Below are 27,444 nucleotides of genomic sequence, written 5' to 3'. Positions count from 1 at the left end.
TTGCCACATGCTACCACTACCGAACACTATAATCAAAGCAACTTGCTCTAAATCAATACTTAAAATCATTTTTTTCCCCAATATTGTGTACTTAAAAATATTTCTATGAAATTGCTTTTACATGGCAGAAAGCCTGACAAATATCAGTGACCATTTTGGAACAATCTTTGACCCTTTTTTAATTTTTTTTTATACAGATCATCAAGAACCACACATGACCATTTCAACAACATTTATTTGAAATATACAAGAATATAGTGTGCAAAATTATTGGGGCAATATTATGCTGACAAGTCATAGACAAATAGTTTTACAGCTGTAATTTGAGCCATGATTTCAACACACCACAGACGTACAGCTGTAACACAAAAATAATATGCATCTGTTTATTTCAACAGTTGCAAGAAAAAGTAAAGTGCAAGTGTTGCACCAGAGTTAAGTGCAAAGTCGCCCCCCCATCATAAATGACATTTTTCATAGCAAAATAAAATCTGTAGATTCTATAGCAAACTAAATTACTAAACCTTATGCTTCAACACCTTGGCATTTGGAGGGGTCTGTGGGAAATTGCTGGCCCCTCTGTCCAAAAAGGAAGCTAATGATCCACCTGCCAGAATATAATGCAGCTCAGTGGCGATGTATAATCAGTTAGTGCTCATGCACCTTGCATTAAAATATCACGTCAGAAACATATAAATTCCAACGTCAAATATAATTACATTTGTGCAATACATATTAATAAGCAGTAGGGTCGATAAACAGCAGTTATATGTTCTATAAATTCCCGTACTTTTTTTTTTAAACCTGGTTGTCTTTAAACATTATGCTGAAAACACCCCTCATTTTAGCACCACAGGATATCGATTTTTCAAGCCTATATTTACCTGATATATAATTTTTCAAAAATAAGGCAATTTGGTTTAAAATATTGATATTTTCATATGTAATGCTATATTTAAAACAAGAAAACCCTCAGTCATGTCAGGTCATTTCTGTGCCACTGCTGGCTATTATGGCCTGTTCACACATCCACTACATTGTGGTGTCAGACTTTCTTCTTCCATGCAGACGAATAGCACTTTCCGACACAAACTTCAGTTACATTCATGTTTAATGTTGTTGTGAGCCCTGGAAAAAAAGAGAATTTATCACTTTTTAATATTATGTATAAATAATATGTATTCAATTCTAAAGATCTCTTCCAGGAATCAGTTATGAAAGTCTTCGCTAATGGCAGAACATGACACATGTTTTATTTGCCAAATGTGTAAAACTTGAGCCTGTATACAGTCAAGGAAGATAATATTGCCATCATTAGCCTCTTATTTACTAGAAAAGAGATGTATGATTCCACTGCAGGTTTCCTAGCCCTCTAGTAAAGGCAACTACAGCAAGCATACTATTGCTCACACCAGCCTTGAGGTGGAAAAAAAAGCCAAAAGAAAGTCTGTCCAAATATATTAAATGCATTCTTTGTAATAAAGTAACATTTGGGGTGGAACTTGGGCGATATCTACATTTCAAATGACAGACATGAAAGACCCTTAACACCACTTCTATAGTAAGCACCAGCACAACTAGTAGTCTGCTGGGATCAGTACCACATTGTTACACAAGGACCTGGCCACAGTTGTTGTCTCAACTGGTGCAAAACTGCAGCTCTTAACCTGGTTCTTTGGCACCTGAGGGAGAGCAGAAATGGGCACCTTACTGAAAGCATAACATACTCTTCCACTTTTTATTTTGTGATCAAAATAGATCAGTGACTTTTTATCCTGAATACAAAGCGAAAATAAAATGACTGAAATGAACACAACCATTTGCTGCAGGAAAAGAAAGCAAACTTGCAATATTACATACTGAATTTGTTCTTTTTCTCTTCCAACAGTCAGGATTTAAACGTTTTTGTTCTTCAGCCAAAGCTTTAGCTTCTATTGTGTATATTCTTCTTTCCTCATTCTTCATCTTTTTCCATCTGTCTCCAAGTATCACACTTATGGCTCTGGAAGATAAAGCATGTTAGAACTGAATAAAACCAGATCTTTATTTCAAAACAAAACCACGGCACATTTCACAAACGGAGAACTGGAGTGTATTTTACACACCAGTCTTACGTCCACTCTGAGTTTCATAGTGTTAATCACCAAGATGCAAGTGGAAGCTCACATTTTACACAAGTGGGAAATTGCAGCCCAGGGGATATATTTACTAAACTGTGGGTTTGAAAAAAGTGGAGATGTTGCCTATAGCAACCAATCAGATTCTAGTTATTTCTTTAGTACATTCTACACAATGACAGCTAGAATCTGATTGGTTGTTATAGGCAACATCTCCACTTCTTCAAACTCGAAGTTTAGTAAATATACCTCCTGGTGTCTTGGATAATGTGCATGTTTAGACTTTCAGATAATTAAAAATGACAGATAAATTTGACTACTCTAGTTGAAGAGGTCAAATTGATGACTTTAATGACAACCTAATGCCTTTGACCATTTTCATAACCAACCGAACTTCCCCCAGGAAGCTAAAATGTGTTTGTTTTAAGGTCACATAAGAATTAGATGCAGTGTGACATAATATAAGCTTGTTTGTGTGAATGTTACGTCTCCTTATGCTATGAACAATACCCTAGACAAGTTCTGCCTAACAAATCTGCAAATAGAAACTGCAGGGACTGTTCATTACAGATGTCTCTACAAAGCCTGTTGATGTAGTCCTCAGTGATGGATAAACAGGTAGTAACTATACATCATTTAATACGCAGAAGTTTACCTCTGCTTATCCTTTTGCTGCCAAACTACACAATCAATGTATCCTGTCAATATTGTAAAGGAATAACACAAGTTGCAAACGTAGATACACTGCAATCACATCCTACTTGAAGTGGTTTTGAACTATCATCACCATCCGGAGAGCGAGAGAGAGAGCGAGAGAGAGAGCGCAAATTTTTTTTTTATAGCAGCCAATTAAACCTACTAGTATATTTCTGGAGTGTGGGAGGAAACCCACGCAAACACAGGAAGAACATACAAACGCCTCAGATAAGGTCATGGTCGGGAACTGAACTCATGACCCCAGTGCTGTGAGGCAGAAGTGCTAATCAATTAGCCACCGTGCTGCCCACCACTTACAATATAATAAAATGCCGACTCTTGTTGAGAAACTACAATAAAACCAAAATGTACACCTCAAAGACTCGGCTGTAAGCCACGTGACCTGATATCTGTGTTGGCTACAAGTAAAGTGATCCTGTAACTCAGCAGGCTATTTGCAGCATTGTACAGGCAGAGGAGTGAAAGTACAGACACAACTGCTCTATATTTATAACACAACAAAACAATGCAAAAATAGTTAAATGTGGCGGTAAATTGCACTCAACATGATGCACAAAGGAGGTGCTAAAACTGGAAAGACAAGACATTTCCCATTTCTTCTCCATTAACAAGATACAGCAATACATTATAAGCGATTAATGCTATGAGCACTTTTCCGGTCTCCATTTATAAACCAGGCAACACAGATGTAATCAAATGTCATCTAAAATATACAGTAATCTGCTCTAGTATAATCATTTTTGCACTATACTGAAACATGACAAATATTATAAACTGTACAAATTGTGCTTTTTCTTTAGCATAACTATCTGTACATTCCACTTCCTAAGGTTTTGTGTTGTCGGCAAATCCAAAGTTTAGTAAAAACTTCTTGATAGATTCCAAAAACACTAATGCAACACTAGCCAAAATGGCAGTGGTTATGGTAACATGAGTTTTTAAGTAGGGGGGGGTAAAAAAAACAAAAAAAAAAACAGTGGGTATGAATTCTTAATTTGTTGGATGAAACACCATTATAAAAGAAATCAGTTGCAATTGCTAAAATGTAAATGCATGTACATTAGTTTGTGGTCTTCCCCATATGTTTAGGTGACACGTCAATTTTAGTATATTGTTCTATTTTGTTTATATTGGGGAAAAAAAATATCAATTGTGATAATTCCCATTACCGGTTATCTTTTCCTGGGTACATCTGTGTGTATTCAACTCTATACTTTTTGGCAAAAAGCATGAAGGCATTCATTGGTCTTTTGCACTTGTTAGGAGATGTGGCCATCACAGAGTTTGCAGTCCCTGAGCTGTGACTCCTGCCAGTTTTATTATATAGTGAAGTGTAGGAGGTTTGTGGAGATGCACAGTCCTTGCTGTAATCAGATCTCTCGGAATCTGGACTGCTGGCGCCACCGTTGGATAAGGAAGCCCGACGCTGACGTGCCATACTGCTTAACACATAAACTGCAGAAGAATCCATTGGCGTAAAGTCATAACTGAAAACAAAAAGGAGACCAAAATACCTAGTTATCTGCATCTGTTTTATATTGTAGTACAAAAGATACTATTACTTCTCAATATCAATACAGTACAATTTATCAGGGACCCCTGTGTACTGATGCCAGGCATTATAAGAATCTATTTTGTCATTAAAAAGCAGCAGGTTACCTAGGCAGAAGGCTGAATTCGTAATTATGCATCATTTCATCTGACAATACCACTCTAATGTGAAAAGGATTAGTAAAGTTTACCTTTTAAATGTATCAAAAACACCAGAATCATCAAAATTTATGGCATCAGGATGTCCAGGAGGTAGACATATATCGCCAATGTGGATCTCGTAGCAGGGAATGCCATGCTGAACCACAGTTAGACTTGGGTAAAATGATGACCAACCTGAAACGCCAAAAAAAAAAAAAAAAAATTACATTACTGACCCGCACTAGATAATTACAGAAATATCACAGGTATTTCTTGTCCAAAACATATGGCAAATATCAGACCTGATACATCTATTTAGGATTACATCTCTGAAACATGCATTAAAGACAGTGCCAATGTACCCTAAAGGTCATGCTTAATGTAAGCCAGAAATGAAGCTAGACCTAGGGCTATTTAGGAGAGAAACATTGAAATGAATAGAAGGGGTTGTAGTAAAGTGGAAGTAGGTTGGACTTTGTGGGTTTGCACAAAATGTCACATTAAAGTTAATTGGGGGCAATTCCAAGGGCGGTAATGTGCATGTGTGCTGTGAAATGCACAAGGGGGACAAGTAATCTGCACCTGCACACAAAGCAGTATTATAAATGACTCCAAGCGATATAAGGACACATGAGTACAAACGTCAGTTCTGCTTACCAAGACCGTACTTATTATAACATCACCTTTGTTCTCCTACAGCACTGCTGGTTGGGGAAGGATAACACACTCCCTCCATGTAAATGCTGATCCCTGCTTTTGAAAGGCATCGATAGCAGAGCTTTAAAAAGGGGGACTTTTGTAGAGTGACTAATTATATACCATCCTCTATGGCACAAATTGGGATCACCATTTACAGAGGGGGAGGGGGTGGTGTTTTCATATAAAAAAAAAAATTGAGGTAGAAAATGCAACACAATGTAACATACATTCAAGAACAGAGACATGCGATACATAGAAAAGATTGTCCAACTTATAACCATCTGGTGCAGCCAACTGTCATATCGAGTAAATATGTTTTCACATTAAGGAAATGCATTTTTCCATAGTCACAAAGTGTGTCCCATTGAAACTAGCAGCCAAGCACATGAGGTTTTGCAAAGATAAAGAGCTACTGTGACATGGGAACACTCACTAAATGTGTAATGTCCACCTTCAATAAATAAATCCCATCCAGACACACATTTGGCCATAATACTGGGATCAGTGCTCCAGCCACCCCTCATTCAGCAAAGAAACCCTGATCCACCAGGTTTTTCACCATTAAGAAATGTAATATTTTATACAACTCATGCACTTCCACATACAAACTGCTGCAATTAGACAATCTGTGGGTAAGCCATTTCTTCCTCTTGTGATGCCAATATCACAGCTCCTTAAATGTCCCTTTATGTTGCCCTCAAAGTCCTGAATTGTGCAAGTCTGTTGTATACCACTAATATATAGCTTAATAGCAAATTCTGTTCCCCATACCATTTGTAAACACATATGAATTTCTCTTACCTTTATTTTTTACATAGAAGGGGTGATCCAATTTGCACTCTACGGTGAGCATGCTGTCCTCTGGTGTACCAGGGTCAAAAGTAAGTTGCAGAACAGATTCGCCATAAGAGACACACTCTTCATGAGAAATCAACTTGAGACCTTCTGACCCATAACCCTGAAAAAAGCACACATCACAAAACTACATATCAAAAAGGCATTTAAAGAAAAACACTGCCAACCTGGGTTCCATATAAACAAAGCCCTTTCTTGCATGTAAAGAAAAAAAAGTATATTACATATATACACATAAGCATACACACACATGTACTCAACAGATTATTGTAACTACACTGCTACAAATGCCAGAGAATGCTTCCCATTCACTATAGAACCAAATAGCCACTAGAGGGAGCAATTGTCCAATTGCTGATTCAATATTGAGAACAATTTCTATTAATTATGGTTACCTCAAAAGCACAAATATTTTAAATGTAGAAAAATAAGCTGGTATTAAATGTTTATCCAAACAAGTGGATTCTGTCAAAAACTTGGAGTAAATGCTAGAGTTTATAGAAGAGACTGTTTTCATTCAGTGCTGTAGAAACTATATGTAGCAAAGGCCATTTTACTGTAATTCACGCAGCATCAGACTTGACAGCTATTACAAATAAGATGTATATATAATTCCGGCACTTTCAGATTGGTAAATAGGCAAACCCTAATATAATATTGCCATTTTTGTGTTGAAGTAGTTGTCTGTGTACATTATGACTTCAGTGACTGAGTGCACCTGGGGAATTGTTTGGAGGGGTGCTAGCCACTTTATTGTACCCTCAGCCAACAATTTATTTCTAGTTAATTCCTTTGGCGTATAGTCCGGATGGAAGCAGTGAAGTTGATTTGCTAGTTACGGTCAATGATTCTTTTGCAGGAAGTAAAAACATTAGATGTGGTCTGGGGAGAGGTCCCAGTATGTAAATGAAAAAGCACGGTGTCTTCGTGTTTAGCATTCCTGCCTCATAGAACTGGGGGTCATGAGTTTGATTCCCGACCATGACCTTATCTGTGTGGAGTTTTTATTTAGCCTGTGTTTGCATGGGTTTCCTCCAGTTTCCTACCACACTCCAAAAACATGCTAGTAGGTTAATTGGCTGCTATTAAATGGACGTGTGTGTGTGCGTGTGTGTATGTTAGGGAATTTAGACTGCAAGCCCCAACGGGGCAGGGACTGATGTGAGCGATTTCTCTGTACAGCGGTATATAAATAAATGTTCAGTGGTAGTTAAGGAATTAAAAATACTGCCATAAGGGTGGAAGCGAGTGCTTTAAAATGTTTTTATGGGGCTTTTTTTTTATATAATGTGCCAGACACAAGGATGACTTCTGAAGGGTGATAAAAGATGAACGATGGATTGAGAGTCTATAAAGGCTGTTTGGGTGCAGACAATAGATGGGACAGATAAAATACTTGATAAAATAAACTGCCTGGTTTATTTATGCCACATTCCACAGTACTGTATACAGCGGTGTGTACATGTATTGAAATCCCTGTTTGTACAAGATGAAATAAACTGTAAAATCCTGTAAAGTAATACATATAAAACTAAAAAGTACAACAGAAAGGCCTCATAAAATCCTCTCGAGCGTCTCATTCTGTAAACTAGACAGTTTATGGATATAGGATATTCTAGTGTCCATGCATCTGTGGTCTATATAGTATGGTGCTAGTAATAAGAACACTACCTTCGGAGAGCCAGAAGACAACTCATACCCATTTCTACAATGTGCACTTTTGGAATAGTCTTCCACATCTTGCCATATCTTTTTGCGCCCTTTATGAAAACAGAGACGTGTGCCTGAAAATAAAAATCAAGAAGAGGGGAACAATGAATGTCAGGGCTATATATAGATGGGGAAGCATGTGGAGATATTCTGGTCATGCCATTCCACATTCAGGTTCGACCCCATGCTGGAGATATCCTCATTTTACTAAATACAGTACAATGGAAGCAGTGATGGCTCAATCAAGCAATAGATGCACTTGGTAGTGATTACTTGATTGTCTAGTGCATCTCTCCAAATAATTATACTTGGCAGATGTACACAATGGTTTGATTAGTATAATCGGCAGCCAAGGATTGCAGTGTGATTTTACATCTACTACAGGGCCATTTCACTCCTTAGCTTTGTGGTGGGGATTCACCAATGGCCTATAACAAACTACAAACAGAAGCCATCACAGAATAAAGACATTTATGTTTTGATTTCTCTCCATTTAATGCTTGTAACTGCTTTATATCTATACGATGCAATTTTCAATTTGGACAGGAACAAAACATGCAATGTCTGTTTACTGTAAGACAACACTGGTTATGTAATCATGTAAGTATTTTCCAAGGAGTAATATAAAAATTGCAAGATATCTAGGTTTCCATCTTTAAAAAGTCCACTGTTAGCCATTCAGAAATGGCACCTTCAAGGAAGCCAATTTAACGAAGGAAAAAAAACACGTCTCCCCCAAAAAAAGCACTTGATTATCTTTAGTCTACTTTTTATTTTTTTCTTCATGGTTTTTAAGATATAACTTTAACTTAACTAATTTTATTGTTTTGGTTCCAGAAAAATAAAAATAAAAACAACAAACATGAACGAAACCCATTCAATGTCTACAGATTGATCGGGGAGCAGATTTATGGAAAGGGGCCTTTGTAGTATGGCACTGCTGTGGTTTCTCAGCCTGCAGTATACTGTGACAATTCAGTTGAAGTGAGATGGGGATAGGGCATTGCAAATATAGAAAATCTAGTAAAGGGTCATCTTTTTCATACAGCAGAATAAAAAAATATAAGCACACACTGGAGATTATTAACCTCTAACAATAATATTGTATAAGTTACCTTGCAAGAAGCAGTGCCAAATTGTGTGTGGCCAAGAATGGCACCATCCTAAATCATCATCATCAGAAAATGCAGACATACAGAAAATGCCAGACTCCGATTCACTGTGTGCCTGAAATGAAGAGACAACAACATATGTAGGTACCTTCCTGCCATAAACACACCACAATGGCATGGGTATATGTTTACTCAACCCCAAAACTGGGAGACAAAGAGCCATCAACAAGACAGTCTGTTTGGTAAATCAGTAAGAGGATGTACTTAAGTCACAAACTGTCAAATGAAAATCAATCAGTAAAATCTGCAAATGAAAAAAATCTAATGCATGTATGTAATGACAAGTCTATGAATAAACATGATCTGTGAAGTAGCTAAACAAATAACGTGAATCAAAGAATTACATACATGATGTCCCAATACAAGTATGATCTACTCACTGGAACACATAGCTAGTGTCAGCAAACAAATAAGATCATTATTATGACTCAGGTACAGGCCCCAGTGCGATATTCCTACTTGGCCTGAGCTCTGAAATAGCAAATCTTTCAAAATCGGTCACCCATGCGTCTGGACGAACTGTAAACTGGTCCAGATATTTGGCAGTCTGGCCAAGCAGCATAAACTGATGCGTTGTAACAAGCGTTCTACTGCCACCTTATGAACAGCAACCCACTAACTGTACTGGCAACATAAATATAGCTTGGATTGTATTAAGCATATTGAGCATATTTAGCAAAATCACACATAATCAATGTTAAAACTTTAGCTCAAATACATTATCCCACATTAATAAAATGTTAGTAGTCGTCATCATACAGTCCCTGTAAGGAAACCTGTCTATTTGCATGGTAGAAAATGCTCGTTCCTCTTTATCCTTTGTTCATACATGAAAGGTGAAACTTTCCTCACGTATCAGAAAACGATCTTCGAATTAAAGCATTTTCCGACAAGGCCAACATAGTATTACACAGACTGCAAAGATAGTAAAGATGCAGCCTTGTCTGAGTATAGGTTTTACACATGGAATTGGATCTGTTCTGTTGGCTCCCTATGACATTATATAGCTGTGTTCTACTGACAAGATTCCAGACTCAGTCACTTGGCCTTCCATCAGTAAACTGTTATATCTCCCCTCTTCTCTCTACTATACGGTTAGCCATCCTCTCCATATAACACACAATCTTCCACTATGGCACTCTACTTGTTACTGCGCTGCTGGTGTCACACAAGTGTTTAATGACTACCTTTCTAGCCAGATAAGCACAGACAGCAGATAATGGGAGATCATGTTATTTATATAAGCTGCAACCAGCTAAAGCTTTTGTGTGGGATATGAATTTGTGTAGAATATAATAAAAATATTTCTAAAATGAAAAACAAGACCAGGCTGATTTAGTAACTGTCATTTAAGAGTTAATACATGTTCCTTAAGAAATAGAAACTCACTCGCTCATGTCTTACTGGTGTTCCTTGTTTCCAATGACTTTTGGATAGATTGGACTCATTTTCTGTGGAAGCTGGTGGAGGGCGGGCATAGGAATGTAAACTTTTGCTGGTAGCTATTATGTGAACAGGTGATGATCTAAAATAAAGAACCAGACATATAATACAAGTCACAAAGATTATCAGAACTCCATATTGTTGTATCACAGAAGGGAGGGTCTAACGCAGGCAAGAGACATACAACTATTTATCTTACATTTGGAACTAGTAAAACATATTTTGATTGTACTTATTAACTTGTCCTATCAGTATACAAGGACCATTTCTTTGTTATAAATACTTTTAATTATTTTCTAAACATAAAAGATTCTCCTATACAAAATGTTTTTGCTAATTTCTTGATATATTGAGATATATTATTCAAAACTGCCTAGATTAAAAACCACACATGTGGGAAATAACTTCATTCTACGGCAATAAGGATAGGCCCATACCCAAGAGATTTTACTTGAGAAGATATTGTTTGATATATATCTATATCTCACAGCCCTGGAACAGGTAGATGGCCCAATCTGTCATTTTCTGCCACTAAATTATGTTTCTATCAGTATGGCAGCTCAGCATTATACATGGTAACCTGTATTGGTAATGGGGAATAGATTACCAAAAACATGGCCTCCATTTAATACTATACAAGGCCCCACTTGCTCAATGTTCTTTCAACACAATCAATGTGCTGTACATTCAAACTGTAACTATACCGGAAGTTACAGAATTTCACAAGCACAGGCTGAAGGTAGCTCTCTCCTACCAAATAAGTAACAGGCCAGTAATACACATTTTGGGTATTTTATTTATTTGTGACATATTTGGGTGTATTTCATACATTTGATTAAACTAGCTTTGTTGGGTCAGACATAAATAAAAGCCATACCTATTGTAGAATGAACATTGCATTAAAGGACTCTGAGGACTCGTGGCAATGTTAGCCAGCTCAGTCAACCAGTTCATCCCACGTTCACACGAATAGGCACTTTCAGACATATTTGAGGTATTTTGGTTCCACGAAGGCACTGAAAACTCCTGGTGTGAAACATCTGCATTAAGATGGAAAACCTCAGGAGATGATGTGGAGTCAGTCTGAACAGCTTGTAATTCTGGGAGATCATCTGTAGAGGAGCATGAAGATTGATATCTACACTTTAATGTTGTGGCCAACGTCAAATCCTTACAGTGCCAACACTACCCAGGTATAATTATACACAGAATTTATTTAATTTAGCATTGTATATTTGCATAGCTATTTCATAATATCTGCTGCAGGGAGAACAGTATTCCCAAAAAAAAAAAAAAACAAATAATATTATATACAGTTAGAAAACAAAGGTAGTATCCACTTCTCAACAGCCCAGCAACTGCCTACATCACCATGGCAGCTCTAATGATCCAAGGACTTGGCAGCAGCTAATGGTGGCCATATGATCCCAATGTGCTCTGCAATTAATGGACTTTACCTGTCAATGAAAGCACTGTTCAAAATGTGGAACAGTGTGCTATATTGTGTTGGTGATTACTAGGCAACCTGGAGAAGTTACTGGGATTCTCTTAATAATGAGGGGGGGAGCAGAAATAAAAACAGTGTTTTGCTCAATGCTCATCCCAGCTTTATAAAACCACTTTGGTCATTGTGTAACACTAGCATTTTGCATGAGTGTAAACACATTCATACAAAAATGCTTGAATGCCATGCAGAATGCAGGTCACCCCAACATTTCTCAAATGGTATCAGGAAAAAGTATAAAACTAAAATTCTGACTTATGTCATTAGAGAGTGCAGGGAGAAAGTATACATGTTTGGTATCCATATTCTAAACAGAACTAGCCAATTTCCTTTGTGGATAAATATTTGAGAAAAACAATTGACAATATAAATTCATTTGTGTATATCAATAAAAAAAAACAAGCACATTGTCAAAATTGACCTTGGCCAAGAGAAATTATTATTGCTATTAGGGTTAATTTTGCTGTCAATATGGCTGTTTTCAGCAAAGCAAAATTTACACAGCAAAGTCTTAAGACTTTTACAGTTTATTTTTAAGTCGCGACTAGCACCTGCTTCTATTTCAGGACTAAATATACCAATATCCTACTTCTCTACATTTTGTGAATTTTGTACCACAGGTTCCAATGATAAAGCTGGTCTTTCTTACACAGAGGTGCTAGTTGTCAACTAAATGATAATTCACTACACACTCCCCATACATATGGCACCCTATTTATGGAGAACCACTATAGCAAATTATTCATTCTACCATTTATATATGTCTCAATGTTCTGGTGAATTTTCCCTGTGAACTTGACAATAAGTGATGTTAATGTTTTGAGGGTTTTTTTTAAAAACAAAAACAATTATTTAATCTTATTAGAAAAACAAAGTTAGCAGGACATCTTATCCTGTCCAAAATGGGAAAAATAATGTGATTTATGCATGTTTATCACGTACATGACATATTCAGAGTAACATCCATACCAAGTTCCATGTGATCATCAGAAGACTCGTATCCTGGAGAAGATGGAAGGCGTTCATCACACTTCAGCATATCCAGGGACTCACTCATTGGTGTAGGCCTATTGTCCATTACCAACTGGACTTTCTGTACTGTGTTGGGCATGTCCTTTGTCTTCACTTCCCACACCATATTATAGTACTTAAACTGAACCGTCAATGGAAAAAGAAAAAGAAAAAAAAAAAAAAACGTGTTAAACGTTTCAGACATTCCTCCTAAATGTTAGATTTTGGCGCTGCATGAATTCTATTAGTTGCAGGGACAAGAACATGCCAATATATATATATATCATAAGACATGTACCAAGCAGTGAGAAAGGGGGAGGATGGGCTCTAAGGATTAGCGAATGTAACATGTATGTAGCAGACACAAATGGGATGACCTTATGTTTTAGTTTACCACTCAATTAACAAGAATTTACACTGCAATGCCTCAAGGAGTCCAACCAACAAAGACACTATTCAACCAAGCATGTACTAAAAAGAAACATGCCAACATTTAGGCTAATTTCACACTGGAAAGTTTACCCTCTGTGTGGTTTTAACACCTAAAACAAATGCACCAAAATCCTTAGGATACTGAAATATATAGTTGATTTGAAAAGTTATATGTAAAGCAGGAACATTTTAATGCAGCTTTCACAAACTATAGAGAACCTTTTGCATCTAAAATGTCTTTAGGTGAATAGTAACTAGTATGAACATGTTCTGTGATGTTTCATTTTAATGTTTATGTATTATGATGTATGTATCAATGATAAAATATTGAACGGAAACCGTTACAATACATTACTTAATGGGTTATAGAATAAAAAGCATACAGGTTAAAGAGCTGCCACAAAAATCTTCCTTTGAGAATGACTGAAGTTCAGCTGACCTTATATTGAGATAAAGAATACCTGATATGATTACCAATATCAAAGACAGTATTCCCCCTAAATTAAAGACAATTTGCTTCTCACAACTAGATTATATAGGTGTGTGCAACCAAGCTAACAATACTACTTTGTAGATGACAATAGGTGCAATTGTTTACTTTGGAGCATGTCACAAGAGATCCTTCTGTTCGTTAAAATGCCATCTATTTTTAGCTAGTGACTGTAGAAATAAGTACCCAAAATACTGATATATTATTTCCATGCCACTGCTTATCAACTAGAGTTTAAACAAACACACTTAAAATCAATTCGACAAATCCCTTCGATAAGAACATGTATTGGATTTGCACATAAAATAATGGTACATCACTGTCAATGGAAAACGTGTCTTGTTACAAGCAGGGTTTACTTTCCACTAAAAGATACCGCAACAATTTACAATAAATGTAGCCCAGAGCAGTGATAAAGCTCCTGGATATAGCAGTGAAATGTGCATATACTATCAATGTTCTTGCATAACAGCAGCTTACAGGTTTCCACATGGATGCCAGGTGAGTAATGCTGGATACACATGTTGCAGTGTATGCACAGATTTTGGGCATGTCGGTAAATGCAGTGGATAGATGAAGAATGATTCTAGATGTCCATTATTGGACTCAGTATGTGGTCATCTTCTGATGATGCCAGAAAAGATCTAGCTGCTCTGCTAGAGCGCCAAATGTCCAGACCTGGATAACAGTTGTTCAACATGAGCCCCAATATATTATCCTTCCCAATAGAGACAGCAGTGATCAAACCTCTTATGTGATCATACAAAGCATCCCCTGCTGAAATCAGAGGGTTATCCTGGAAAGCAATGACTAGCATAATAATGGTAATCTTGTGCAGAAAAAAGTGAAAAAGGGAGGGTCATAACTTAAAATATTTCAGATTGTCTGCCATTGGTCCTGCTATTGTCAGGTACTTATCTCAGGTTAATAATTGTTCTGTAAGTTCCCTTTTTTTTTGCTCAAGACAACTGGAAAATTGCTGACCCCTCTTCAGAATGGGAACCTGGACTATGGCATTTGGCTGATGAAGGCATATCGTCAGCAACCTACCTACACAGGTCAGGACAAAATGCTGCTAAAATGCATTTGAAGTCTGTTTCAGAACCCAAAGGGTCCATCGGGGGACCAGTGTCATGAAAAGTGACCGTTAACTTTTGGACACCTCAGCAAAAGGACATCAATATTCAGACATAAATCCCATAATGCAAGAGCCAGAATCTTCAAATGGGTACCTCCTTTTTATTTGCTTAGCTATGAAAGGTTTCTTTTCTGGATATAATTCTGCAAAATCTTCAGGACAAAGACAGGCAGTATTCCAAACACATGGACTGCATTTCTTGATGTCAATTATATTCATTGTGGCACAAACTGCATTTAGGAAATTCTCTATCTTGTGGAATAAAAATGAGCCCCTTTTCTTTCCTGAGGACAAACAAATCTTAATGACCTTTTTTACTGGGTCACTAAAGTAATAGATTAAGGGGGGACATAGATGTAGCTTATGTAGATTTTAGTAAGGCTTTTGACACTGTCCCACATCGCAGACTGTTAAATAAGTTGGGATTGGATTCTAAGATGGTTGAATGGATAAGATCTTGGCTGCAGGATAGAAAACAGTTATAGTAAATGGAGTGCACTCACAGGAGGGAAAGGTTACCAGTGGAGTACCCCAGGGACCTGTACTTGAAACAGTACTTCTTAATATTTTTATTGGTGACATTACAAATCGTATGGAAGGGAAAGTACCGTATATACTCGAGCATAAGTCGACCCGAATATAAGCCGAGGCACTCAATTTTACCACAAAAAACTGGGAAAACTTATTGACTCGAGTATAAGCCTAGGGTGGGAAATGCAGCAGCTACTGGTAAGTTTCAAAAATAAAAACAGTGCTGGGTATCGTTAACACTGGGCTCCCAATAATACAAACGTGAGGTTGTAAATGAATATATCAAAATTTATTGTTATTAAACATCAATAAAATTGCACAGTGGCGAAGTGGTAGCACTTCTGCCTCACAGCGCTAGGGTCATGAGTTCAATTCCCAACCACGGCCTTATCTGTGCGGAGTTTGTATGTTCTCCCTGTGATTGCGTGGGTTTCCTCCGGGTGCTCCGGTTTCCTCCCACACTCCAAAAACATACTAGTAGGTTAATTGGTTGCTATCAAAATTGACCCTAGTCTCTACCTGTCTGTCTCCCTCTCTATGTGTGTGAGTGTGTGTCTATATTAGGGAATTTAGACTGTAAGCTCCAATGGGGCAGGGACAGATGTGAATGAGTTCTCTGTACAGCGCTGCGGAGTCAGTGGCGCTATATAAATAAATGATGATGATGATGATGATGATAAGTACATAATATATACCCATATCCTAATAAATTGTACACAAATGGTTAAACTAAATCCTCTGCACTTGGTATCAAGCCTAATAGGTGAACACAGATATAAATAACATTCACTAAAGACAACTCAGATCATTAATATATAAATCAATGAGACAGTCTGTGGATACTAAATACATGTGCCAGTTAAGTTTATTCGCCTTTAGAAGGTGATGAGCAGTTACTCCTAAGTGTTCAGAACAGTACAGTAATTTAGGCTTTAGTAATGCAAAAGATGCTGCACATACACTAAATAGAATTTGATATAATAGCTCACATAAAGATAAGTTTGATTTTGTTTGCTGGAAGAAACATTTTAACAGAACAATACAATTTGCTTTGTGTGATTTAAGCCTTATTATACTTGAAGTTTGGGATGTTTTTAGACTTTTCAATGATTTCACAGTTCTGCAAAAGAATCTTCAGACACTTATTAATAGGTGACAAAAAATGAAAATATTGGACTTTATAAAACTGCTGCAAATAATTGCAGTGGACAAGTCAGGGTACTCACATGTGTCTCTGACCAGCGGGGCTAGATGGACATGTCCTGGTCTTTAGCTTTGACTGACAGGCTCCTTTTCATTTAACTTTATTGTTCCATGTGCAATGAACACACAAAAACGGGCTACAATAAAATGGTGGCTGACAGTGATCCACAGAGGCTGCAGATGAGCGGGGGAGACTGGAAAACGGAGACCAGGTAAGTGGGACTCGAGTATAAGCCGAGGGGGGCTTTTTTCAGCACACAAAATGTGCTGAAAAACTCGGCTTATACACGAGTATATACGGTATGCCTTTTTGCAGATGACACAAAATATGCAACAGGGTAGACAGCAGGAGGGGAAACAAATTATTGATAATCTAAGTCAGGGGTCACATGGCACGTTGACCACTTCTATCTGGTAGCAGACAATGGTGGTCAAAATGGAGCTTCTGAAAAATGCATCTCTGTTTTGGCCATCATCGGCTGCTTTAGTGAGTCAGCTCTTAAGTTTCGTTATGGAACAGAGGAGGGGCGCTGACTCCAAAGGTAAGTATGAGGAACATTATAAATTGGGGGGACATCTACGTGGCATAATTTGAACTGGGGCACTATGTTTGACTGTCCCATTACTATTAATATTATTATATTAACATGACGCAAGATATCTCGTATATCCCCACACCCATCTCTCCCCCCTATGTCTATACACAAACCTGTGCTTGACTAGATTTTAGTCGGCACAATAATTAAAAGACAAAAAAAAAAAAAAAGGTTGCCAGCTCCTGATCTAGATAGGTAAACAGGAGGACTGGTCAAGAGTGTGGAAACTACAGTTTAATGCCAAAAAATGCAAACTCATGCAAAAACCCAAAAGCTAAAGTAACAAAGCAACAAGAAAGGCAAGCACGATGCTTGGTAGTATAGGGAGAGGAAGCCGTTGCAGAAAGAAAGTAGTAATAATGTATAGGTCATTGGAACGGCCTCGTCTAGAATACTATGTTCAGTTCTGGAGGCCATATCTCCAGAAGGATATAAATACATTAGAGACTGTACGAAGGAGGACAAATAAAATGGCGCATAGCCTACAGCACAAAACTTACCCGGAAAGATTAAAAGATCTTAATATGTATAGTTTGGAGCAGAGAAGGAAAAGGAGGGATAGAAGCTTTCATTATTTATCAAGGGTTTTAATAAAGTAGAGGAGGGAAACATTCTTCAAAGGAAGAGAAGTGTTAGAACAGGAGGACAAGCACTGAAACTGGAGGGAGGTAGTGTTCAGAGGAAATATTACTTCAAAGAAAGGGTAGTGGATAAGTAGAATAGCCTCTTATCAGAGATGGTACAGGCTAATACAATATAGCAATTTAAACATGCTTGTGATACACATTAGGATATTCTTACAAAGAACTAAGGCACAAATAGGATTTGAGGTTACCATAGGTTAAAAAACAAAACAATGGACAGACTAGATGTGCCAAGCAGTTCTTATCTGCCGTCAAATTCTATGTTTCTATGTTACATGGAGACCTTCTCTGGAGGATAGGCCTGGCAGAGGATCATTTTTAATTAAAAGTCACAAAACGTGCTCTGGACACCCTCCTTCATTCTCATTCAGTTTCCACATTGCCATGCCTGCACACTAGTCAAGTGGTCAAAGTGGCTTCTTTCAGCCTGGGGAAATACCAAGGGGAACAGCATCCGCTGCATCTGCTCCATGGCTCTAAGCAGTTGGGATGAAATAATCTCATGGGGAAGATATGGAAATACTGCCTCTGAGTACTTGAGGAATACCACCCAGGAGACAGCAAATATATAAAAATAACCCCTACAGCATGACAACAACTATTCTGATGTTGATATTTAATTTGTTATAGACCTAGAATATTTTTTCAAATCACCACCATATAAAATGCTTCATCAATAACTGTGGGTATAATTTACAGTTTTTAAAGTTCTTTCTGCTTTGTAATTAAGTTAAAGTGTAAATACTGTACACTGCATTTTCAGATCATTCAAGGTTAACACAAATTTATATGTAAATGACCAACAGCTTGTCCTATTGATCAAAGATCCCTGCAACTGCTGTGTTTTTAGTTTATATTTACTCCAGTTTAAATGTGCAATGTCTGAAATAAACGCACCGCAGGCTGTTATATACAAAAGTATGGAACGTACTCATGGGAGGTTGGGGAACATTGAATGAAATGGATCTGGAAAGTATGTGTAGACACATGAAGTTGTACAAACCTTAGAGACCCCTTCCCTGTGTGTTCCATTCTAAAGACTATTGTTGGAACAACATGCCAAACATACAATACTGCATGCAGGTGGTGCTCAAATAACCTCAGAGCTATTATTACTACACCTGTAAACAGGAGTATAATCATTTTACACATTAAAAAAGTATTATTATAGACGGCTTACATACAGCTGTGTTTTTTCCTCAGGTTTCTTCACATGCAGATCAATCACTGTCATCTCCCAAGTTTTTAGGCTTCTTTAACTGTTTTAGTTTTTTAACATTCCTTTCCTATGTTAGTACCCCACCAACTCCAGCTGTCCCACTGTAGCTATCCCTGCATTGTACTGTAGACATATCTGACAGTTGCTGCATGCTCTAACAGCTGGCCAACCTAACCTGTATGGAATCACATTGCCTTCAAATAAACTCCATAACAAAGAGAATGGAACAGAAGGTAAATGGAACTTTTTGCTAATACTATCAAAGTTAGAAACTTGCCTCAATTAAAACAAATATTACAGGAAATTATAAACTGTAAAACTACACCACACACTTGATTACCCGTTTGACCAAGGTTTCTGAGACAAAAATTGAGTGCAAAATCACAAGGGGGAGAAACATGGAAGAGAATATAAAGTTCTACATTTATTGCAATGGTCAGCTTTGAAACCTACTATTAAACCACATCTTATTTGTAGACTAACTTTTTTTTCTCCATTTCACATCTAAAAAATAATGTTTAGCAGCAAGGAAACATTGAATGGCTTATATTTGAACATAAGACACCTACAGTTACATGATATATCTTCAAAAAAAAAAATAAAAAAAAAAAATCAGAAAACATTATCCTTGTAACACTAATTTGCAAGAGATGCCCAAGATACTAAATATTTTTTTGGGTTATACAAATAGCTCCAATCATCTTATGTAGGTTTCCCTTGCAACCTGGCATTCCTACAGACATAATGGAACACTTTCAAAGGCCAGTCCCAGTATTATAAGAAGAAATCCACAGCCAAAGACGATACATTAAAAGTGATCCTTGCCTTGAAATTTACCATAAGCCAAATATTTCAAAATAAGATCATCCGTAAAAACTAATCTTTTATTGCTTACATTATGCCCAACATCAGACATCTGGTTTATGTCAATCGCCTCCATTACACACAGTTCTGACCAACCAGCTAATCTTATTGTGCAATTTTATCTGGTTAATGAAACATTTGGCAGTTAGTTTGTAGGTTTTAACCATCACAAAACCCTACATAGGAGACTTCAATCTTTATAGAAAGATATATGATGAGACAAATCTATGCCTATGAGTTATGTGGCTTCTTCACAAAATCATGCCCATGTACAACTAAGCAGCCAAAAAAGCACAAAGAAATAAACCATTCTTTCCATGGCTGCTTGGCAGATATGTAAAATGCCATCTAGCTCTAGGTCAGGACTGTCCAACCTGCAGCCCTCCAGGTGTTGTGAAACTACAAACCCCAGCATGCTTTGCCAGTAGACAACCTGTTGATAGCTGGAAGGGCATGCTGGGACTTGTAGTTTCACAACATCTGGAGGGCCACAGGTTGGACATGCCTGCTCTAGGTAGTTCTATTTCCAAACATGTGATGTGTGGAAAATGGGAAGTAGATATTCACTTTCAAACAAGAATTCCACTGCCCACCATAGTATGACAAATATGGGCTTCACATTTTAGTAGACTACTTTTGGTATAGGTATGATGTAAAATTAACCACGTGTCAAATCCGCAATAACATCAAATAAGAGGAATGCTTTAGTGCTGTTTGAATGTTGGGTTGTTTCTTTGAACTTGGCACAACAGTTGTTTGGATTGCACTGACAAGATCTTTGATAAAAGACCAATGCCAAACATTTTCCTTATAAAAAGAGGAATGTATGAATTTATTCACAGCTAGTGGTTGGACTTTTGTTGTAATGAAAGGATATGGGAACTTAAATAATCATTTCATATGCACAGTATAGTCACTGTTTAGGGATTCTTGAACTATATTATGTAAATATTTAGTATTAGATAGAAAGTTATGGCATTAGTTTTTCAATCAACTGCACAGTAAAGAGTACTGTTTTTTTCCTAAAATACAGCAGTTACATGGCCTCCAACAATTACAGAAATATTTATATTAATGGAATCGTCAAAGGTTTGGATAACTCCTTAAAAAGACTAGTTGGAGGCTTTTTTAAACTAGTAGTGGCCCCTTGTGGTGAAAACCTAATATGACATTTTGATTATTCTTTAAAATGACATCTGCTGCAGTATTAAACATATCAAGACCTAAATGATATTTAAAAGATCTCATCAAGAGTAAACACAAATTGTCCTTAATAGACAACAACGTCTGTATAAAAGAAAGTAGAAGTGGTTTATTTTCCTAGGCCCAGTTTTAGTGAAACATAAAATCATATTAGCAAAATGATAATTGTATACACTGTCAGTCACATTAGGGGCTGGTCTATTTCAGATTCAGATTAAGTTTTTATGCAGTAGTTACTTTCACTGCGTTCCAAGCAGAATTCAAGGACAGAAAAACACTCTGAAAATAACAAGTGTCAGGATCCCATTATATCATAAGTAGGAGAGAAATTCAGAGGTCAGAGTAAAGCACAGGAAAATTGCACACACCAGCATATTATGACCAGTGCTGGCACCTCTGAACAAGCCCTATAACTGCAATGGGGGTAAAAATGATCTAAGCTACTTAAAAAATAAACTGCTCCTTATAATGTAAAACACAAACATGTTATATTGTAAGCATGCTCTATGTAAACCACTTGCTTACCCACGTTAAAAAGGACAAGTCAATTTAAACCAGGTATTTCTAAAAATTAACCTACTACTCAATTAACTTTTGTGATTCACTGTCTAAGGTTTATTGTTGTGCAAAATATTTTCTTAAAATGATTATTGTAAACCATGCCTGTTACAGTACAATTTGACGTCACTTTTGCAATAAAAATGAGATTTACTGCAACAAAATAATCCCTTTCACTACAAAAGAATCAATTTCACTTTAAAAATCTTTTTTAAAAAAACAAATCTTTTGAAGCAAGGTGACACCCCAATTTTCTTTAATTAAAATGCTAACTAGCTCTAGGTAGTCTGCCTTTTCACACTTCCTCATCTGGTTCCCAGTCATCAGTCTACTTCCTCAAATCACTGCAGTCTATATAGACCAGTATTTGGCCACTGTCTTCTGGCATCAGAACAGTGGACACTTCAGAACACTATGGGTTACAATAAGTAGTACATGGGAATCTAGTCGAAGTTAAAACACTTGTGCTCCTAATGAGACCTGGAGAAAACACACCAGGTCTCTGAGGAAACTGTTAAGAATAGCTACTTAGCATCCCTTATCTTGCCTCCAGGAGATATGAATTAAATACACACTAGCATGGGAGATACTAAATGTAGCTTGCAGGGTATTTCTCGAATTAAATCCTTACTGTGGGATATTGTGTATCCCACAGTAGTTGTAAATAAGCAAATGGTCTCTCCTACAAAACAGCTAATTTCCTCTCAACCCACATACAGTAAATTAGATGGCCAGAGGAGCAACTGCTTCAAGCTAAATTCATGATTCTGGAATCATTCCAGAGTGTAAAATTTATTAACCAGTGCATTTTGCAACTTGACAATATTCAGCAAATTTGACAGCCAATTTTAAAACAGCAATGTGTTTAAAGGCAAATATTTGCCTATAAACACATTGACATTTTAAAATTAGCTGTCAAACTTGACGAACATTGTCGAGTTGCAAAATGTGCTGGTTGATATATTTACCTCCAGGACTTTCCTGGCCATGTGGCATAGTGCATGATCTTGCTGGATTCATACATCTATACCAAACCAATGTGCCTGATCTACAAATATATTCATAAAGTATTATGTCTCCTAGTTACTGTGCACACAAGGTACCAGACTAATGTACTCATCAACTGTCTATTACCACCCACAGGATGGTCACAGGTTGGATATCATTAAAGTGGTAGTCTATTCTCAGAGACAGTGCTTTGTGTGAAGGCACCACAAGTGTTGCTCTCTCAGATACATGGAGGTGTAATGCTGCATTCAAATCAAATCTCATTTTACCTATTCTCCCTCTGAACTGCATACACCTACAATCCCACTGTTACCTGTCTGGCTGCTGTAAAAAGCATTGCTTGAACATATGATGCTGATTAGGTAGCCAATCACATGGGATGGGCAGGTGTAACTAATAAGCTGCCCACTCCATGTATATTTTTCTGTAAGGGTGCACAAACTTCTGTTATAATGTTAAATTATGTTGTAAAAAGTAATTATGCATTAAAATGTGCAAAATTATGTTTTTAAGTTTGTATCCTACAGAGGTATTCAGGGAAAAAGTGTAGTTTACCAAAGCTATGTATGTATAAAAACATAACTATGTGTATATGCACAGAATATTTGTGTACTCACAGACATATATACACACACACACACAGGAAAAACAATTCCTCATCTCTTGTACGGAAAAAAAATTGTTTAAATCCGCACATAAAAACATAATATATTCCTGAGGGACAAAAAGCACCAATGACCATGAGCTGAGCAATCATAAACAGCCAATAACAAGCTGTTTGCTTATGCCAGAGTCATCTTCTGCTATTTGCACCTGCCGCTAACCACACAATTACAGCTCTTTCAGGCATACATGCATCTCTTTTCCCAGGCTGCATGTGATCGCATACCCTTACTGTATTCTGTCTGCTTTAGAAAACCCCTGCCCTGCCTCTGCAGGCTGCAGCCATTGGCAGAATCACGCAATCTGCATTTCTACTTTCTCAGTGTGCGCAGACAAACTTCCTGTAAGATGCACTACAAAACTGCAGTAGTAATCATTCTGAATCAGCCCCATCATTTGCATGGAAGAGTTGTCAGATGTAAACCTTTCCTAAAAACTTGCTAAAAGTCAAAGAATAGAGAATACTTACATAAGCAAGAATTCTTTTTTTAAAATAAAATGTAGTGAACCCACTAAACATATTAAAACATATAGGCACATACAAATAGATAAGTTTAGAGAAAATCAGGTAAAGCATTTGAAGACAAGACCACTTTCCCAACTGTTAAGAATAGGACTGGATCTTGAGCTTTGGGATTGTATGGCAGCCAGTGTCACAAGAATTATTGTTTGGGTGGAAGAAAGAATGGGTTTAATTAAATACTGACAAGTCCTAGAAACTAATGTCCCAGAGTCAGTGTAGAAATTGAAGCTGTAAAGAGGTTGGATATTTCAGCAACACAGCGATGCAAAACATACGTCAAGAGTCAACCAAGTACTTACAGGAACTAAAGATTAAGGGTTCTGGAACAGCCTTCACTGTACCACACTTAATTAATGAGCATCTGTGCGGAGATCTCAGACATGCAGTGCATATAAGGCAGCTTAAGAATACAGAATTTTAGAACCAGGAGAAGAAAAAAAAAAAAAAAAAAATCAAACAGCAAAACTCAGCCTGCTATAAGAAACGTTCGAAAGCTGCGATTTCTTTCTGCCATGGGAGACGTTATTAAGAATTGACTTTAGTGCGTGCGTGTATGTGTGCATTTATATATCTATATATCTCCCTATTGTAACATAATACAAGTAGCCACCTGTAAGAACTGCAACCATATAAGCGGAGTGCTTTTAGACATGTCAGGCACTCAAGGTGACATCTCCTTATACTTACCCATAGAAGTTCATAAATCCTTATAATACATAAGAGCAAATTGGATACAAAGCTGGTGATCCTCATGCAGATTTCAATTCAATCACAGCTACACATTTTAGTCGAATACTTTAAAATATGAGTTGTGACATCACTAATCTCCCATGTGTATATTATAGGAGTGACATCAATAATTTCCAAATATTTTACATACATTCACATCACATTCTTTCCTCAAATATTAACAAAAATATTTCAAGGAACATACTCCGGCTTTGAAATGGAGGCAGTGCTAAAGAAGTAAAGTGTGAGGCAAATAACGCAAGGCACAATTATTTTTGGAGGGACAGTTATGTGCATGAATGGGTAAGTTTTCACAGGGTGTTGATAGTCTAGTCATCAAATATGAATATCTATTTAGAGGACCCATATTGGTATTGTTAATTCAATGGGCAGCACTTGTACCACTTTAAACTATACAATGCAACATAACCAAAACCATTTTTGTTTTTGTGATCAGTGCCCATCTAAGCAACTGCTATTCTGGTTACTTTAACGCTGTATCCGAGAAGAAAGGATCTGGTCTCTGCCGCCCCCACCCAAAAGGCACACAGCCTGGAATTCCAGACTCCTGGAAGCAGCTTGAAGGAGATGTAGTTTTGAGCCAGTCCAGGTGCAGGAAAATATTATGTGAGGCTGTGGATTGGAGGCCCATACCATCTATTAGTATCTGTCACTCTAACAACTTTACTAGGTAGCACAAAGAACTTGCTTAATTTCTCTAAAACAGTAACAGCATAGGAGAATCCCCATGACAAGCTGAAATGTGCTTGAGGGCACTGTGCTGGCAACAAAGAATACCAGAGTGGTACAGTGTTAAAGTGTAGACAATGGACATTGTGTAGACAATGGACATTGTGTAGACAATGGTAGATAGGCAACAAAACCAGGTTTTAGATTCTCATAATCAGGCACCATCTTGTGCACAAGCAGGGGGCATGGCCACACTACACAGGTGTGTCACCAAGTCCCCCCAGGAGCACGGCTAACTCCTCTGAAGCTTTGGACCGCCTTAGCCTGCACATGGTATGCACAGCAATGAAGAGGCATCCATTATCAGGGCAATCTCTCAACTATCCTGGAAGTATGACAATGCATCTGATCTGCAGGTCAAATCAAATCACTACAGATGGGAAGTATTCAACAAAAATACTGAACACAAACATGGTCTAGTTACATTTAGCAGCAGTGCAAGTGCCACCCATATAATTGACAAGTGTCCATATAGTTGCTGCACAGTATATTAAAATAGCACATGACAGCAAACTGTCAAATGCATCTTACAAATGGAACATAGCACAATAATACCACACACACATTAGGGACTTCAGTAACGTAGTGATCACGCAGTTACAAAATCCACCTTCTCTATCCCCTCCCCTTGTTTAATACCCTGCAAAGGATGAATTAAACACCGATATGTCACCACTCTTGACTACCCAAAATGGCGACATACCATGGAACTCAGTTCACAAAGGGACCAAAGACTGGAAATTGGGGGGTTGGCAGATATAACAAATACACAAGTGCCCAATACTGTCTGAATAGTAACCAAGATGTAAAGTTTCATTCAACACGGCCTTCACAGCACAGCAAGCATTAGTACAATGGCCGTGGGAGCCGAGTTACGTTACACTCTCCGGAAAGGGCAGTATGGCACATACACTACCAGGAAAGTGAGTCACCGCAGTGGCAGCAGAGACTAGGCTGGGGTGGGGGCTCCTAAGGGGGAGACAATTAAGCAATCAGGAAACTGAAACCAAACAGAGGGAAAACTCCAGCACCATTTGTCACGTGATCAGGCTGTTTATAAACTGGCCGCGCATGCGCAGAGCTCTTCCCCATTCATTCACTGCGAGCAGTGACACCCAGACAGCGCTATATGCAGGATTCATTGCTCATATAACGCTAACTCCATACCCACGTTTCTGTGTATGTGGGCTGATTGGAAATTTCTCTTTCACAGTACACAGACATTTTACACCACAGCATCATAATAAATACCCGCAGTAACTGTTACATAAGTGGCGTCTGATTATTTGTTTCTCATCACGACAAATATGAGAGAGAGCTGTGCGCACAGCGCGCCCCCTACAGGTCACTGACAGCGGCTAGAAAGCAAGTGACAGGGCGAGAACATGGACATTTATTATACATTTACATCTTCTATGTTGTCACGAATACAGGAGTATAAGGGGCCCAAGGTCTATAAATACTGAATGCCCGTCCTATGTTCTCTATAACCGGGAGCAGGGCCGGGCACACAGGGTGGAGGGGAGAGCAGAATGTATGAATGAGCTGGCGGGTGACAACAGCTGTAATAAGAGCGCTGTGAGGACCGAGCCCCGGGGCAGAGGAGGACTCCTCACCCGGTGTACACAGCCCCGGAGCAGGAGGCCGGACCTGTCACTGCCCTGAAATGAATGAACGAACTCCCAGTCTTGAGTCAAAAACAGCACTGACAAAAACAATGAACGTCATAAACGGAACCCAGCAGTGTTGACCGACTGACGTCAAATCGGAAAACACCGCACGGTCCCTAGTTCCCCGTGTCCACCCAAGCAGGCCATCGCCCCCTTCCCCGAGGCATGCCATGCCGAACACACCGCTTGTCACCACAAACTTTCTTTATCTACTTACCAAACCCGTCGCCATTACCTAATCTCTACCCCCATAAAATGCCTTGGGGGCAGGCGTTAGAAGACAGCTCGAACTCTGATTGGTCG

At 37.9% G+C, this 27,444-nt stretch overlaps 1 protein-coding gene across 3 annotated transcripts; it reads right to left on the bottom strand.

Annotated features, from left to right (window-relative positions):
- Positions 1–215: 215 nt before the first annotated feature.
- On the bottom strand, positions 216–27,444 carry HBP1 (HMG-box transcription factor 1). Of its 3 annotated transcripts, XM_075208800.1 has the most exons (11): positions 27,359–27,444; positions 12,852–13,062; positions 11,283–11,517; positions 10,352–10,487; positions 8,906–9,017; positions 7,752–7,864; positions 6,027–6,183; positions 4,577–4,721; positions 4,004–4,321; positions 1,861–2,002; positions 216–1,128 (listed from the first exon to the last, which is right to left on the bottom strand). In XM_075208800.1, exons 1-11 carry the CDS (start codon positions 27,371–27,373, stop codon positions 1,111–1,113), a joined length of 1,602 nt encoding a protein of 533 aa, XP_075064901.1. In that variant the 5' UTR covers positions 27,374–27,444; the 3' UTR covers positions 216–1,110. The 3 variants fall into 3 exon arrangements, with proteins under 3 accessions (XP_075064901.1, XP_075064902.1, XP_075064903.1); XM_075208801.1 differs by lacking the exon at positions 27,359–27,444 and having other exon boundaries at positions 10,367–10,487; XM_075208802.1 differs by lacking the exon at positions 27,359–27,444 and having other exon boundaries at positions 12,879–13,062.

This window comes from Mixophyes fleayi, chromosome 4, assembly GCF_038048845.1.
Source record: "Mixophyes fleayi isolate aMixFle1 chromosome 4, aMixFle1.hap1, whole genome shotgun sequence".
Taxonomy (NCBI): Eukaryota; Metazoa; Chordata; class Amphibia; order Anura; family Limnodynastidae; genus Mixophyes; species Mixophyes fleayi.
Note: the sequence above shows the minus strand (reverse complement) of the source record. Positions and strands in the feature narration are given on the sequence as shown.

What these genes read in the sequence shown, in the direction of transcription:
- HBP1 (XM_075208800.1), bottom strand. An exon ending in TGTTACTCTGAATATGTCAT is followed by an intron (nt 11,518 to 12,851) that starts GTACGTGATAAA and finishes GCTCCTCTACAG; the next exon opens with ATGATCTCCCAGAATTACAA. An exon ending in TTGGCACTGCTTCTTGCAAG is followed by an intron (nt 7,865 to 8,905) that starts GTAACTTATACA and finishes TTTTATTTTCAG; the next exon opens with GCACACGTCTCTGTTTTCAT.